The sequence below is a fragment of the Antechinus flavipes genome, chromosome 4, assembly GCF_016432865.1.
Source record: "Antechinus flavipes isolate AdamAnt ecotype Samford, QLD, Australia chromosome 4, AdamAnt_v2, whole genome shotgun sequence".
In the NCBI taxonomy this organism is placed as follows: Eukaryota; Metazoa; Chordata; class Mammalia; order Dasyuromorphia; family Dasyuridae; genus Antechinus; species Antechinus flavipes.
Window position 1 is genome coordinate 321,594,735 of NC_067401.1, and position 18,405 is coordinate 321,613,139.

An 18,405-nucleotide genomic window follows, 5' to 3' on the forward strand; every position below is an offset into this window, starting at 1 on the left:
TCACTTAGCTTGCCCCAATTATATGCCTTAGAGAATAATAAAAAACATCATATTACCTTAGTCGTAGGCATTTCAGATCATCACGAGTAACACAGTAGAGAACATCAACTAGAGTATAATCTTCAGCCAAAAACTAAGGGAAAAAAAGAGACAAAAAAATAAGAACTTTGTCCTTGTAACTAGATTTTAATTTCAGATTAGGGTAATAATTTTAAAAAAAAATCAAAGAAAATTTAATATAACTCCTCATTACTGTGGAATTGAGGGAGAATCTGTTTTTCATTTATTAAAAGGCTGTAATGGAAAATATCTTTAATAAACCATGCAGTCATCAATTACTTTTAAGCATATTCAATAATGGAAAGTAAAGGCAAACAAGGTGTGGCCATCTAGGAATCCCAGGGGAATTGTCAGCATGTAAATATGTGCTCTACAAGTGATTTTAAAATGTTTACTGTGTCCCCTTTGCCAAATGGACTAAACATTATCATCACTTCAATCAACATTGATTAACAGATATTTTTTACATCTGTAAAGTATGGGCTAGCTCCCTGGAGGGCCTCGGTATCAGCCAGAGTCAGGATAAATCAAAGCCCTTCGTCTTTAGGGAAAGAAGTGAAGGAGGCAGGCAAGCTGCCATGCGGCTTGCCAAAGATGTATCCTGGATTCTGGAGTCTGGAAGTCTCCAGCCTCTCTCCTCCTCGTCCTGCCACCAACTAACTGCCTCTCACTTCTCTCCCTCTGCCCTCCAATCCTTGCCTACGATTATTTTACTACCAAACATTCAGCAAGCACTAATGGTGAGAAGAGTCATCATCCAAATATATGCTAATAGAGCCATTGTCTCACATCTAATAGGTAGCCTTAAGTGTTCTCTTGTCTGAGTCAGAGTTTCAGTCCACTACACACATCAAAAAATATTTCAGCTTTGCTCATATCCAAATGATTAAAGATCTCACAGAAATAAAGTTTGAATTAGTGTAGTATTTAATTTCCAATATAGTTTCTGATTAACATGAGCCTGTTGCAGGTGGTCAGATATCACTAGTACTTCATTGTGAAGAGCAATGTCAATCTGCATCTTGATCAGGGACATGAAAAAAATTTTTTCTTCTTTTTACATCATTGAATGAAGTGCTATATATCTTATAGGTGGGATGTAACTTTTTCCAATAATTTATCAATAACTTGAGAGATTGCAATTTTCTAGAGCTGATCTAAGTTTTATATGGTCACTCAATAGTTTTCACTTGGAGGGTGTGGTGAAGAAGGTGGAACAAGTGATCTCTGATAATTTTATTTTAAACAAAAACCTGGGATTTTGACAATATCATTTTTATAAGAATGTCAAACTAGCATGAAAGAAGTAATATAACTCATGCATCCTATAACCAGCATATATATAAGTATTTAACCATTATCATTTATCTTGGTTATTTCTAACTCAGGAAAAATATACAATGAGAATCCTACAATTCGATATATTATCTTATTTGACCAGAAGAAATTGCTTATGCCTGTATTAAGGTTACCAATCCCATTGGTACATTAAATAGTAATAAGTATTCATTGTTCAAATAAGTCTACAATTACAAAAAAATGCCACAATAACCCTAAAATGAATAGTGTCTATCAAAATATTTCTTAAACTGTGGGAATAAATTAGATATAAATATGGAATACTTCTTGTTCTTCTTGGCTCTATTTATCCATTCTGATTTTTCAACCTTTTGCTACTCTCATATTAGAAACATGCTTGAAAATTTTCTCCCCCAAAAGATTAAAAGTTATCTCACAGATTCTTAACATTTTTCTTTACCCTGCTTATAGTGTCCTCATCAGCTCCATTCTCTCTCAGCCAGTCGATAAGTTCAGAGTCTTCAGCTCCTATGCCAGGAGAATTTAGGTGACAAACATACAGTCCAGGAATATCTAGAGAAGATGTGGTTTGTAAATGTTTAGTTTCTACACCACGTATATTTCATGTCCTTGGATATCTGAGAACTCTGACTTTCTAGTTATAAGAATCTGAACATTTTCATAGATTTTCACTCTGTCATTGAAAAACATAACTAGTAGAAACAAAATCTAGTTGTATGTGTGTGTGTGTATACACACATGTAAATATATTTGCTCACTATAACATGTATACAAACATATGTGTATGGATATATGTGTATAGATTCATGTAAATATACAGTGTGTTTATATGTATATGTTTATGTGTATACATATATACTTATGAATATTTTGGTACATATTATACATATAAAAATAGATCACAATATTGTAACTGATTGTTGGAAATGATAGAATGACAGGAAACAAAAGTTATGTTTTTGCCCTAATTTTTTTTGGTTACTACAGCCCCTTTGAAAAGTGTTTAAGATTCTCTATCATTACCTATTGGTTGTGACTTAAGCTTCAGATGTTTAATTTCTTGATCTTTTTCTTCAATTGCTTGATGAAGGAGTGCTTGGAATTCTCTCTCTTTTCGAACTAATTCCTCTAGCAATCTATAAAGAGAAAAATTCATATTGAACAATTTGACTAAATGTTGTTAGATTTTAAAATATCATTAATAAATCTTCTAGTCTAAGCTCTGTCAATTGAAAGGATTTGACATGACTTATCCTAGAAATGTAATTTCCAAATAAAATCATTTGAATATACACATTATCTTATTTTCTTTGGTAAATACAAAATAGCAAATTAAATCTTGGAGTTTTAACAAACATCATTCAAAGTCTAATCCATTATCAAAAAACCCAGAGAAATATGTATGCAATGAAGAAAAAACATTTCCTTTTTTCCTTTCAAACTAATAATAGTTGAGAAATACTGTTGCCTTTGATTATGGCAAGAAAAGAAAAATCAACCTTTAAAATACAAATAACTTATAAATATCCCTTAGAAGTGAACTGTTACTGTTATGGTCATAAGGGGATTCTCTCTTTCTATTACAATTAAGGAGAGAGAGAAAAAAATGGCATATTCCTTAAGTAATGAGGGTACATATGAGAGAGAAGAGGAATATAGACTTAGAGTAACTTTTGGGATGTGAGCAAAAGCTTTCTTTTCCATGACAAGGGGAGAATCCTTTGGAAAGGTAACATTATTGTCTCCTCTAGAGGAGAATACTGTATTTGAAGACTGGGGTTCAATACTGGTTTCACCACTTGACTTGATTTAAATTACCAAAAACCTCATTTGTAAATGTTTGGCAAGATTTCATGAAGTTTTAAATCTATGCTCATATATGATCCTTTCCTGGGATACACTTTTCCCTGGAAAGCTGGGGAAATATCATAATACTTGAAATAAAAAAAAAATTGTTGGTATTCAAAGCCTTTCCAGAATGGCAGAACATGCTAAAATTTGTGCTTCACTAGCCCACAAAAACTCAGGACCATTTGGACATCAAAAAGGTCTATGAGGTGCAAAGCAGGTGTAAATAGGATAAAACATATTATGGAGAATGAATTAGGTAGATGATGCAGCAGTAAGGGAATCATCAGAGAATAGAATCACCATCCTAGAAATGGAGGTGGGTTGGTTATGTGGCTTGCGGGAAAAATAATTGGACACTCCATGTGCTCAGAGCTATCCAAACAATACAAAGAATCTAGAGGAACTTATAGAACTGGAGGAGATTTTGGTCCAACATCTTCTTTTTACAAATGAGGAGACTAGAACACATAGTAATCCCTGGAGGTAGCATTTAAAGCAAACTCTACTGACTATGTAGTCAGTGCACTGCACAGGATGAGTAGATATATGGGTGAGCTGGAATTGACAGAACTTCAAAGAATTTCATGTGAACATTATGAATCTATGGGCAAGCTGGAACCCTGATCACCATTTGTTCTAAACTATAAACAAACGCACTTTCGGAATATAGTCTGTTGATGAGTCAGTGACACTAACTAGTGAGTACTGTGAAACTAAAATTAACTTTTGAATTAATGGCAATATCTAAAAAATTATTATTTATGTAATCTTTCAAGACCAAGGAATAGGAGTATTGGGAGAGGACTAACTAAGAGAGTGGGATGAGTAAGGTGGAAAGATTAATGAGTGGAAGTTCCAGGAAGGCAAACTACTAATTATAGCTATTCTTTGATGGAATGGGCTGCCTGCCTCAAAAAGTGATATATTCCTTGTATGCATAGCTCTTCAAGCAAAGGTTATATTATTACTTCTAGTAAATGTCCCATACCAAACTTGTCTATGTGTGTGCTGGATTTCTACAAATGAGTGAAGAATTGAAAATATGATCAGATATGAGGAGGTGGATGAAGCTGGGCTCAAAAGGTGACTTCAAAAATAAGAAAGTTCTCTTACTCTGAGAACTGGGCGTTGGCACATAAAGAACTCAAGTATTATGGTATGATATGAGATCATGGAAAGCCATGACTTCTATCCTCCCTTCCTCCATTTTATAACAAGACTATCTAAGAGAAATCAAACCAAAGAAATTTGAGATTTTATTTTTTCAGCCTTGAAAAAACAATCTATATTGTTAGATATGGAATGTGTTTCATATTTTTCAGACTTTTAAAATCTAAATGAATCAATGAAAAGTAATTTTACTGAACTATCCAGAGAAAAACGGAACATTTTTCCTAAGTGACAATAAGATAATATAGGTCTTTTCTCTTTAATAATAACAATAAAAAACCTAGTCATGAAATTTGAGCCTTTATAATAAGAATCCCTTACTTAGGCTTTGAATTATTTTTCTGCTTGTCTAAAAAGAAAAGAAACCCCATCTCATTGCATAACCAGAGTTAAAAAATGAACTGTTAACAAGCTGATTCTCTGTTATTAAAGGAAGCTATAAATCATAAAGATTTAAGCTTTACGTTATACCAAAAGAAGGGGGGAAAGAGGAAATTCTAACAGTCAGTTTAAGTTACACATATTATGCTGAATCTAAGCTACCAAGATCTCATGAAGACAAATTAAATTTAATTCATTTGCTATTTTTGGTCAAATGAACCTGACAGTAACTATTTGCTAATATTTATCCTTTGTTAGACAAAAGCAAACCACTTAGAAGCATTAACTTTTGCCCTGCCCCTTTTTTTCTGGAAAGAGCTATGGAAAATCCATGGATTTTCAAGAATGTATACTTTCTGTTTTTTAACTATGTGTCAGAGGGAGTATCTTGCTTTGGAATCTATTTCCTAGGCAGTCTATGAGATGTTATATATGAAGTTGCTCTAGAGATCCTAAAGGATAAAGCTCCAAAGGATGAATTGATATCTATGTTATTGGGGGAAAAAGTGGTTTTTAACCAAACTAGCTAAATTAAAACATTCTGTTTGGTATAGAAGTGTGCCAATAATAGCAAAAGTACAAATGAGAGTTTCTTCTGCCACTGTACTGATCTGCTATAAAGGATCTGTGGGGAAACATGAACAAAAATTACATAGGGCAAAAAGACACAGAGAATTTGTAATTTCTGTGAAGGGGAAGGAGACCTAAGTTGATGAAATCATGAATTCATTAATGTTATTTTGTAAAGAACAGGCTAGAAATCATGTTAAAATAAAAAAAAAAGTACTGAATTTATTTGAATTTTCATTGTCTATCAAAGTAGATAGAAAAAGAGAGTCGATTTTATAAAATAAAAAAAAAAAACATCCAAGCAAAGATGAAAAATTAATACTTGGAGATTGTGGGAAAATAGACACACTAATATCGATTAAGTATTCCTGTGAACTGATCATATCCATTCTAGAAAACAATTTGGAATCATTCAAGAAAAATGACTAAATAATTAATACCTTTTGATCTAGTGATCTCACTATTGGGCCTATGTCATAAGGTGGTCAAAACAAAGAAAATTCTGATGTATATCCTAGTATTCATAGTGGAACCTTTTTGTGATGGTAAAAACTTGAAACAAAGGAGGTTCTCATAGATTGGGGAATGGTTGAAAATTGTGGAATATGAATATTGTAGACTACTATTGTTCAGCAAGAAATTACAAACACAAGGAATTCTGAGAAACATGGAAAAATGTATATGAATTGATGCACAGTGAAATAAATGGAACCCAAAAAAATGATATTCACAATTACTGCAACAATGTAAATGAAAATGTCGCTAAAAGGAAGTGAAATTGGTAAGTGAAAAACTAGTAACAGTCCCAGAAAACAGATAATGAAACATACCTGCCTCCTCTCAGCAAAGAAGCAAGGGACTATTTATTAGGATAAAATGTTGCATATGCTATCAAGTACAATTGTTTTTAACTGTTTTTTCCCCCAAATAGCAGAGTTAAATTCCTTGAATTGTAGGAGGAAGAGAGAGATATAGAATTTTTTTTTTTAAATAGAGTCAATAAAACTAACTTAAAAAAAAAAAAAAAGGATTCACAAAATGAACACTTACCTATTTGTTTCTATTTTCATTCTCCCAAGCTGGACATTCAGAGACCTGTGAGCACCCTGGGAATCATGAGATACTGTGGAACTGAGTGTGCTCACCCCAGAGGTGGCCACAGCATCTTCAATGACTGCCTGAGGTCTTCGATTAGTTTGAGTGGGAGGCTGTTCATCACGGTCATCTTCGACATCCAAGTCGTCCTGATCAGCTGTATCACTTTCAGATGCGAGACTAAAGTGTGGCCTCAGTTCTAGGAAGGACAACAGCATTAACAATTGCATTAACTAAGTCACATTCTGATATAATATAACAGGCATTCACTTTGTTCTTATAATACAAAATCACAGAGACAAAGAATTTCAGAAGTGGAGGAGACATTAAGAATTACATAGTCCTAATATGGAAATGATTTACATATATACTGTACATATATACAGTACATATATAACTTGTATCAGATTGCTTTATCATTTCAAGAAGGGAGGAGGGACAGAGACTTAGAATCTGGAACTCAAAATAAAAAAAAAATTGTTTTTAAATGTAATTGGTGAAAAAACTATTATTAAAAAAAAAGAATTGCTTGGTCATTTTATAGATAAGAAAAAGAGGCCCCCAAAAGGTGAATAAACTGCCTAGTATTACACAGTTAGTGAACAGCAGAATTTGGAACTCATAAACCCGTAAGGAAAAAAATCAAAACGTTATTAATACCCTTTAGGTTTCCAAGTTAGCCCCACAAAAGTCCACTTAATAGCAAACATGATGTATTCACAAAAGCAATTAACTAGGAGCCTGGGTTCTATATCCTGCTCTACCACTTACTAATTATGTGGTAAATAAAAATGACTTCAAAGTAACTCAGTTTCCTCATCGAAAAAATGGAACTATATCTGCTCTATCTCACAGGGTTTTTTGAGGCTCCAGTTAATACATGCATGATATAAATAATTCAATTGAACAAATATTTAAGTTTGCTGTATAAGGGGTCACATTAGGCATTGGGAATACCAAGTCAAAAATAAGGCAGTTTCTGATTTAACTGAGATAACTGGGAAAGTCATTCTATAGGAAGAACTACCTGATACTGAAGGAAAGCAAGGATTCTTGAGAAGAGGTGGCCCTAAGAAGAGCAAGGCATTCTTGGTAGGACTTCAGTGAACAGCTTAGTTTGGCTGTAATGCTGAATGTGTGAAGAGAAGAAATATGAAAAAAGATTTGAAAGCTTTAAATTATGGAAGGCTTTAAATGCCAACCTGAGATATTTGTGTTTGCTGTGAAAAGAAGGCTACTAAAGGATTTTTGTGCAGTGGAGAGTCAGATAAGGTTTTCAGAAACATGAACCTGTTAGTGTATGGAAAATGGATTAGAGGGAAGACTGGAAGAAGGAAGATTAATATAATTAATAATAACAGTACTAGAAAGTTTAATCATGTTAATACTCTTCTCTTTGGGGAAAGTACAATCTAAAGTCTAGGGAGGTCCAGGAACATATCTTCTTTCCCACCATATAAGTGGAAACATAATCTTGTCCATACCACCCTCCCACTCAGTCTACACTTTGACCCCCTCAACAACAGGAAAGAATACTTAAACTTCTAGATACGATGGGAAGTGAGGCAGGATATGGAAGTGCAATCTAGAAGTTGTAGCAGGAGACAGAATATAGCAGTATTGGCTGGTTGGGGGTGGGAGGATCCAGTGGAGGAAGTGATAAAGGTAGGGACTCTATGATATCAAGCTGTGATGTTTGAAATAATTTAGAGGTAGGCATTCTCATTCCAATGGTAGTGGGATGGGGCAAAGAGGAGATAAGAAAAGGGAGAAAGCAGAACATCAGCTTCCACTTGTAAGTTTGACATCTGTAAGATGGATTTTTGTCTTCTTGACTTTGGAGATGAATTTGAATGTATTGCATCTTATCGGGGCCCAGTAACATAGATTCATGTAAATCACGAGGTTGTAACTAAAATAACTTCCAATGGTAACTAAACTAACCTCTGAAATTATACCCAGAACAGCAAATGTGGCTAATTGTTATTTCATGGAGAATCTTTCATTCAGCAAAGATATGAATAGCCTCTACAAGCAAAGTACTATACTAGACATTTCTGAGAAGTGTGTAGATGAAGACCTGGTACAGATAAGGTAAAAACTACAAACAACCCCAATCCAAAATATATAGGTTTTAGTGCTTAAAGAGATCAGAGAAAATGCTAAGGAAGTATGGAGAGGAGAAGTTCCAGGTTTGGGAGCAGGGAACTCTTTGTAAAAGGGGTAGCAGCAACTGGAGTGGATCCTTCCTTAAAGAATGGCTAGGATTTTGAAAGGTTTGTGGATGAGAAGACATTCCAAAAGAGGTAATGAATGCTGTGAACAAAGGGCAGAACACACAAGGAAATGGTGAATAGTCCAATGGGACTGGAGTAAAGTACGGGGCAGAAAGTACCAGTGGATAGGTAACATTGGAAGATAGCTTGGGGTACAATTATTAAGTATTTAGATGCCTTGCTAAGAAGTTTGTGCTCTATCCTATAAACAATGACAAACAACAAAGGGAAACAAATGGAGGATGTCCTAAGAGGACCCCAAGAAGGTCCAGTCTTTAGGAAGAATAACATGGCAATGTAGTGATGAATAGAATAAAATAGAGAAGAATCTGGAAATTGGCTGATCAGTTAGGAGGTTATTAAAGTAGATTAGGCTAGAGATCTCCAAAGTGAGGAATGCCTCTCTAGGGGTTGGTGGGTTAGATGGTACCTTGAGGTACAGGGAGAAAATGCTAGAAACATTGTTGTTTCCATCGAATCTGAGTCTTCATGGTCCCATTAGGGGTTTTGTTGGCAAGGATACCAGTTTGTCAATTCCTCTTCCATCTAATTTTACAGATGGGGAAACAGAGGCAAACAGAGTTCAGTGACTTGTTTAGTCACTTACCACACAGTAAATGTCTAAGGCTGGATTTGCACTCGGAAAGATGAATCTTCCTGATCCCACTGTGCCACCTAGAACTAGAAGAGGCCATAGGGGCCATTGAATCTAATTTCTTATTTTGCAGATGATGATATTAAGACAAACATAAGTGAAATGATTTGTCTAATATCACTGAACTATATGAGTCTGAAGAATTTGAACCCAAGGCATTTTCATATCCACTGTCATACTGCCTTTTTTTTTTTTTTTTGGTCTAAAAATAGAAAGGTATAATGATTTACTAATACTTAACATATGGAAGATAACACTTTCATATCATCTGTATGTCAGAGTTACATGTTATATATAACATGTGAAATATTCTAAAATGAGAGTTCTAGTTTGAAGGAGCTTTGAGCACAATGCAATTGTCACTTACCTGTGTCCTGTTAAATAAGAGTTGTGGAAATTATTTGATTGTAATTAAACTAAACCTCAAAGAATGGGCAAGTGACTTAGAAAAAATAAAAAGAAAAAGGAACAGATTAAATATAATATTAACCACGCAACCATAAGTGAACAACAGGAATAAGGCAGAGCTGACACTTCCTGCTCTACAACTGGCTCTTCATTAGCCATATGATAATATCAAATCTGACAGGACATCGATGGATAGTGATGATAAAAATCTCTTGGACTATTCAGAGCTTGGGTAGCCTTCCCTAATTATCTTGTGCTACTGCCGAAAAGAACAGTTGGACTTCAAGAAAAACAAAAAGGAGTATTCCAAGTCTGTTCACTTTTTTCCATGGTAACAAACACTGTCAGCCATGTTATACCTATATCAGAGATTCTTAAACTTTTTCTAGTTGCAACCACTTTTTGCTCAAGAAATTATGATGTCACTCCAGGTATATGAAATAAGCATAGAAACCAAATCTGATAATAAATCATAACTTTATGATTCCCATAGCCAGTTACAAGACCCCATATAGGGTTGTAAACTACAATTTAAGAAGCTGGGACTTAGAAGATATTTAAAAAAAAAACACACAGTCTGTCCCTTCAAAGTAAAGGATAACTTTCTAACAATGAGTGAGAAAGTAACTGCTTTTCAGAAGAAAATACTCATGCTGTGGAGAGAACATCTTGGACATGAGGGTTTAGAAATGTTTCCATTGTTGTGATTTTGTTGCAAAATATGATGAAAATATGACACCTACAAAATTCTTATAATTATATACTTAACACCTTACCCCATTTTCTATTTAAAAATTCTTCCAAAGAATATCCATAGATTTTGAACAATTTGTTAAATATATACATTTTTTGATTAGTTTGCAAAGAACTCATTGATCTCACAAAAGATGAAAATTTACTAGCCGAGTTTCAAAAAATTTTTCATAGGATAGCATGGAGTAAGTATTATGACTAAGAAAACACTGCCCTCAATAAGCTTCATTCATTTCGAACTAACCATCCTTGAAACATACCTTTACCATTTATTACATTCAATAAAACCATGTGTTGAAATAAACTAAACTAAAACCTGATCTTTGACCCTCTATATTGCACAATATTAAGCCAAGATTTTAAAAAATAATGATGTATGTTCAATCACATTTCTTTCACTTTTGTGAAAGCAAAAAAGATTTTATATATGATTATGCTACAGAAATATTTGTTCGTTATCTCATTTTAAAAATAATTCCCATTTTTGTATATGTTTTATAATAGATTGAGTAATGAGACTTACATATGGTCAGTGTGTCACTCTATTTTATTTTGCTGTTATTTGTTACAAGAAAGAGTTCTAAAGGTGGAGGAGAGAAGATGTATTCATTAGGAAATACCAGTAATGGAAAATTAGAATTGTATTAGCAAAACATTTTAACAAGGGGGAAATCAGTTGAGATACAGCAAGAGTCAGAGAGACAGAAAGGGTGTGTGTGTGTGTGTGTGTGTGTGTGTGTGTGTGGTGTGTGTGTGTGTGTGTGGAAGCCTGAGTTCATGAGGCTGAGAAAGAAGGTAAATAGCAAGGGAGTAGCAGTAATAAGTATTTGCTGTTTTTGAAAAGTTTAGTGGTGAAAAGAAAAAGAGATTTAGGAGGGTTTTAGAAAATATCTTTTCATTTAGGACAGAAAGTAAAGAGCAAGAGAGAGTGCGCACACAGAGAGACAGAGACACAAAGAGACAGAGAGACAGACAGACACAGAGAGACAGAGACAGACAGACAGACACACAGAGACATTGAGACAGAGAATATATCAATGATAAAGCAAAGCAGGGAAGGTAGAGCATTTAATTTTGAAAAGGAAAAACAACATTTCTCCCTCAACATAGATTAAACAGGAATGAAGAGAGAAAATTGAAAATATCGAGAAATTCTGAGGCTGAGAAGAGAGAAATTGAGAAAACCATGGCTGAAAGGCCTCAATAAAGTCCAAAGCAACATTGCCAGCCTAAAATGAGGGAAATGGGGATAGTATTGGGATCTTAAGAAAAATATTACAAGTTTGCAGCAATTGCTTTGCGGGGTCAATCAAGGAGTCATTCAAGATAAATAAAAAGATTTCTGAGCATCAGTGAAGTTGAGGTGAGCATTCATTTTTTGTGAAATCAGTTGTCACACTTTTGTAACTTTCTCTACTCATACTCAATAGCCCCATAAATTGGCATGAAAAAATGTAGTTGGTGTTATTTGTTAGCTTGAAAATAGTTATAATTCAAATAAAAATTATTCTGAACTTTTCAGAGCATTCAGAGCAATTTTCTAAGCATTTCCTAACGTAGAACAGAGAAGTGTGGTTTAATGCTAAAGTGGATAAAAGATCAACATGGGCTTAGAGAATCCTTAGAATGGCTTACTAAGGAGTCCAGGCTGGGTAGGAAAACAAGAGTAGCCAGGAAAGGGTGGATAAACCAGATGAATCTGGAGGGAATAAAAAGACTAGATGAAGGTAAAAAGCTGGTATGGTTGAGAGGCTAAAGGAAGTAGAAAGCTCGAAGTTGAAAACATTGTTGGTCTTGAACTCATATTTGGGATATTTTGTTCTTAAGCTACTACATAGAGGAAGGAGACATTCAGAAATTGGTACACCGTTGGGAGTGAAGAGGAAGATCACCAATTTTAGAAATTCACTGTGGAAAAAATATAAAATACTCAGATGAACAAAATAAATAATGTACTATTTAATTACTCAGTCTAAAAAAACTGAACAATCCCTTATTGAATCCAAAATAAACAAACAAAAACTCCAGAACCAGTCAGATGGATTTGCCAGTGAATGTTATCAACATTCAAAGAACAGTGAATTCTGACATTACATCAACTGTTTGCAATAACAGGAAAAGAAGGGAACTTTAAATTTTTTTTTTTTATGACACAAATATGGTCCTGATACCTAGATCAGAAAGAGAATAAGTAGGGAAAAAACTGATTGCTATAACACCCCTAATGAATATTAATGCAAAATTTTAAAATGAAATTTTGAAAAAAATAGACTTCAATGACATACTAAAATTATATATTATTACCATGTTGGATTTAAAGCAAGAATGAAGGATTTATTCAACATTAGAAAAACTATAAACATACCAAATCATGTTAATAATATAAATGATCATGCCAAGAGATCATGCCAAAAAGTCCAATGCAAATTTGGTGAAAATACTAAAAAGTTTAAGAATGAATGAATTTTTTTAACCTAGCAGATAATATCTATATAAAATCAAGAACAAATGTCATATGTAGTGAAAAAAAAGTTAGAGGCTTCTCCAAAAAGATCAAGGTGAAGTAAGGTGCTCATTATCACCACCACTTTTAACAAAATCTTGAAATGCTACTTATAGCAATAAAAGAAAAATGAGAAACTGAGGAAATAACTCAAGCAAATGGAAATCAAAATGATCTCTTCTGCAAATGATATGGCAATTTATTTAGAAAACCTTTAAGAGTCAATATTAAATAATAAATTTAGCAAAACTGCAGGATGTAAAATAAATTTATAATAAAACCCAACAGAAATAGCTGGAAAGAAAAATTACATTCAAAATAGGCTAAAGAAGATATTAAATATTTGGGAGTCTACCTAGGAACTATAGAGTCCAATTATAAAACATTCTTTACACGGACATAAATAATTGGAGAAATGATATTTACTTATCAGTAGGTCAAGCCAATATAATAAAATTAACACTAGGGCCAAAATTATTTATTCAATGCCATATAATCAAATTACTAAAGTATTATTTTATAGAGCCAGACAAAATAATAATGAAATTCATATGGGAGAAATAAAGATCAAGACTCTCAAGGTAATAAAAAAAAAAGTAGGAAGGAAGGAATCCTATCAGTACTAAATCTCACACTCTATTATAAAGTAATAATTATTAAAATAAGTTGGTACTGGTTGAAAAATAGAAAATTTGATCAGTGGAAAAGATTAAGTATGCAACACACATAAAGACACACTAGAATAAATGTTTAATAGATCCAAAGACTACATTTACTGAAGGATTCACTGTGTGCCTAAGCAAATTGAGCAGATAGAAGAACATTGTACACAGTAACAGCAACATTATATGATGATCAGCTATGATCAATATTATGATCTAAAACAATTCCAATAGACTTGTGAAAAAAATACCATCCACATCCAGAGAAAATACCCATGAAGAATGAAGGTAGATCAAAGCATACTATTTTCACATTTTTCTTTTTTATACTTTTCCCCTTTTATTCTAATTTTTTTTCACAACATGACTAATATAGAAATATGTTTAACATGACTGCAATGTGTAACCCATATCAGATTGTCTGTTGTCTTGTAGAAGGTGGGAGAAAGGGAGAAAAATTTGGAATTCAAAATAAAAAAAAATAAAGTTGAATACTCTTTACATATAATTGGAAAAAAATAAAACACTATCAATAGAAAAAAATAAAATAAAACATACTAAGCAAGTTAAAAGAACAAGGTAGAAATTACCTTTCAGATCTATGGATAGGGGAAAAGTTCATGACCAAACAAGTGAAAGAGAGAATCACAAAAGATAAAATGTATAATTCTACATTAAACTTATATAATAAAGTTCCCATTTCCAAAATACATATAGAAATAATTAGAATTTACGAAATAAAGAGCCATTTCCCCAAAAGTCATCAATATGATCAAAGGGCTTGAATAGGCAATTTTAAAAGGAAGAAATCTAAACTTTCAATAGCTTTATGAAAAATTGCTCTAAATCACCAATAATTAAAGAATACAACTTAAAATAACCCTCAAGTTCTACTTCACATTATCAGATGACAACAATGGAAAAAAAAGAGGAACGTTACAAATACTGGGGGGAGATAGGAAAGGAGGCACATTTTTTCACTCTTGGAGGAGCTATGAATTGGCCCAGACATTCCAGAGAGTAATTTGGCATCATATCCAAAAATTTACTAAGCTATGCAAAATCTTTGATCAACTTCTTACATTTCTGGGCTTATATTACAAATAGAAGAACGAAGAAAAGGACCCATACATTTAAAAGGATTACTAGTAGTTTTTTTTCCCACAGAATACCCAAACTATAAACTATGCATTATAGAATATTTTTGTTCCATTTTTTGTTTGTTGTTGTTCAGTTGTTTCAGTCATGTCCAACTCTTTGTGATCTCATTTTGGGTTTTCTTGGTAAAGATATTGAAATGGTTTGCCATTTTTCTTCCCTAACTTATCTTACAAACAAATAGAGACTAAGTAATTTGCCCAGGGTCACACAGCTAGTAAGTGTCTGAGGCCAGATTTGAACTCAGAAAGATGAGACTTCCTGACTCTAGGTCTGGCACTCTATCTACTGTGCTACCTAGCTGTCCAACAATAACAAATATAATTTAATAAAAATAGAGAGTTCCAAAGGAAACTGGGAAAGCTTCAATAAACTGATGTAAAATGAATAGAATTGGAAGGAAATAACTTTTGCCTGAACTATCATACTCTACCAAGGAAGGGGAGGACTGTTATTTCAATCAGTCTCCAATTTACTGGATATTTAGCATTTTATTAGACATCAAATATACCAAAAAATAAGAAGTATGGTCCTTGTCATCAGTAGATGACAATCTAATGAAAGATGATTACATGTTAAAAGATATAAGAACAAATGAAAAGGACAGAAAGGGATTCAAATAGAATCATATAAATAAGGAAAAATCAATTTTGCTTAGTAGTAATATGGAACCACAGGAAAAAAATGACTACAGAATTACATAAGAGTGGTGTGCTAAAGGTTAAGTAGAGTAAATTAGTAATGTTGGAGTCAAGTAAGAGTTAACATGATAGAATCTTACAGGAGTGGCTTTTGAATAGCGTTAATCAAGAGAAAAGTTTGGTTTAGTAGAGAAAAGCAGAAAGTACATTATAAGTAGGAAAATATCATGAAAATTCAGAGTTGTATACTGGGGCTAGGAAGCCAATGTTGCTTCAAAACAAATATTGAAGGGTCATGGGAGCCACAGTATGTCTGTGGACAGGAAAACATAATCAAAATGACATGATCTCCCCAGAAGTAGTGTCTCCCCTCAGATAACTAGAACCATAGTAATTTTCCCTATACACATTATGCTTATAATGTAAAATTATAGTTGCAAAATACTTAAGTTCTGATAATATTGAATTTATTGTTGTTCATTTCATTTTTGTCTAACTCTTTGTGGCCCCATTTGGTGTTTTCTTGGCCAAAGTTATGTGGGTGATTTGCCATTTCCTTCTCCAGCTCATTTTACAGATGAGGAAACTGAAGCAAACAGGGTTAAAGGACTTGCCCACGGTCATATAGCTAGTAAGTGTCTGAGGCAAGTTCTGAACTGACTTCAGAGCTGGTGCCCTAACCACTATGCAACCTAGCTATCTAATACTGTTTGGAGGAAGAGGCTAATAATACACTATGAACTTTAGCAATTCAGTGAAAGAGACAACCACTTTTCATGTTGTACTATGTTCAGAGGGACAATGCATAATTTGATTTAGATTTTAATAATTAGTGCGATGATTAAGTGTCAAAGACAAAAAGCATCAACACAAAATTTTTCTTATTACTTTACTTTGAAACAAAAATTTTTATCCTCTATCTGTTTTGTTTGTTTTATGGTTTTAAAAAATACAGTGTCAATTTTTGCAGTTTCATCCTTTGTATAATTCTTAAATTCCAGTCTTTCTAGTTCTACTATTTATAGCAAAAAGTATCCTATTTTCCCCCTCTTTTTATTTGAGTCATAATTTTACAAACTTCATTCTATAGCATCTTTTTCTATGTTGGGCCACTTATAGTTGACCCATATGGAAGTACAAATCTGTCCTCAGACACTTATTAGTTGTGTGCCCCTGGGCAAGGCACTTGACCCTATTTGCCTCAGGTTCCTATTTGACAGGTTTTTGTCAAATGAGCTGGAGAAGGAAATGATAAACCGTTCCAACATTGTTACTGAGAAAACCCCAAATGGGGTTATAAAGAGTTGGACATGACTGAACCAAATGAACAACAAAACAAAAGATACTCTTCTTATTTCACTATATCCTAAATGTTGGTTGCCTTCTGTTAGATAACAAAATAGCTTGAAAACTGAAATTGTAACACTAAATTGCTTCCAAAATACTTTAATTTTGCTTCCTAGTTGAATTGGTGCTTTCTCCACAAGGACCAAAGCATTAAATTGTTTATTTTGTTGTTTTCTCCATCAACTTTAAATTTGTATATGTATTCATAATATCTTATTCCCTTTATAACAAACTCTTAAGGATGTTTGTATCATTTAGTAGGGGATATTGTGAAATACTGACTAGAGTGTTGGACTTGGAATCAAAAAGAAATGGATTCCAATTTTGACTTCCATATTTATTACCTAGATGAGCTCAGGCAAGTTGCAGCCTCTCTGTGCCTCAGTTGCCTCATCTGTGAAAATGGGATGATAACAATAACTATACTGCCTACCTCACAAGGCTATTGCAAGACTCAAATGACATTCTTTCTATTATTATTTACTGAAATCTATGTCTTACAGAGCTTATTTTATTGGACAATGCAGACTCAAACTTTCTAGGTTTATGTGTTTCACATGTTATTACTTCCAAATTAGTTATAACTTCTCCTATACTAAAAAGTCAAGAAAAATATTTTTTCTAGTATAATTCTTCTCCTTCTTCCTCTCAGAGGCATTGCCCCCACTCCCATATGCCCTTCCTGTTTTGAAACAGTGGTCACAACAGTCAGCAGAGTCTGCCTGGGGATCTTAAACCACATTTGTCAGCCCCATGTACTTTATTTCTATGAGTGCAGTAAAAACTTGCCTTTCTATTTACCATCTGTAAGTAATTGGGTGCAGTGACTTAGTACAGTGCAGAGGACTCTTTCTCTGTTTATCTCTTTCTCATCCACATCCATTGGGGGGATGTGTCAAGTTTAGTATTTTATATAGAGAATATCATCTAGTTTAACTGTCTCATTTTATAGATGAGGGAGGTTAAATCACACTAGTAATAAATAACAGAGACAGATTTTGAAGCCATGAATTCCAGCTAAAGCCAGTACTCTTCAATTTGGAACTATGCTCAAAAAGTTATCAAACTGTGCATACCCTTTGATCCAGCAGTTTTATTATTGGGCTTATATCCCAAAGAGATACTAAAGAAGGGAAAGGGACCTGTATGTGCCAAAATGTTTGTGGCAGCCCTGTTTGTAGTGGCTACAAGCTGGGAAATGAATGGATGCTCATCAATTGGAGAATGGTTGAGTAAATTGTGATATATGAACATTGTGGAATATTATTGTTCTGTAAGGAATGACCAGCAGGATGAATACAGAGAGGACTGGCGAGACTTACATGAACTGATGCTAAGTGAAATGAGCAGAACCAGGAGATCATTATATACCTCAACAATGATACTGTTTGAGGATGTATTCTGATGGAAGTGGATCTCTTCGATAAAGAGAGCTAATTCAGTTTCAATTGATCAAAGATGGGCAGAAGCAGCTACACCCAAAGAAAGAACACTGGGAGATGAATATAAACTGCTTGCATTTTTATTTTTCTTCCCGGATTATTTATACCTTCAA

The 18,405-nt window shown here is 33.6% G+C and overlaps 1 protein-coding gene across 1 annotated transcript in view; it reads right to left on the reverse strand.

The window, feature by feature from the left end:
* The window catches only part of MAP3K5 (mitogen-activated protein kinase kinase kinase 5), a 264,898-nt gene that overhangs the window by 1,935 nt on the left and 244,558 nt on the right, over positions 1-18,405 (reverse strand). The window contains exons 26-29 of the mRNA XM_051997832.1: positions 6,403-6,646; positions 2,404-2,516; positions 1,820-1,932; positions 57-133 (exon numbers count right to left, since the gene is read on the reverse strand). Coding sequence (XP_051853792.1) covers positions 57-133; positions 1,820-1,932; positions 2,404-2,516; positions 6,403-6,646 — 547 coding nt within the window. The remainder of the gene's footprint in view (positions 1-56; positions 134-1,819; positions 1,933-2,403; positions 2,517-6,402; positions 6,647-18,405) is intronic.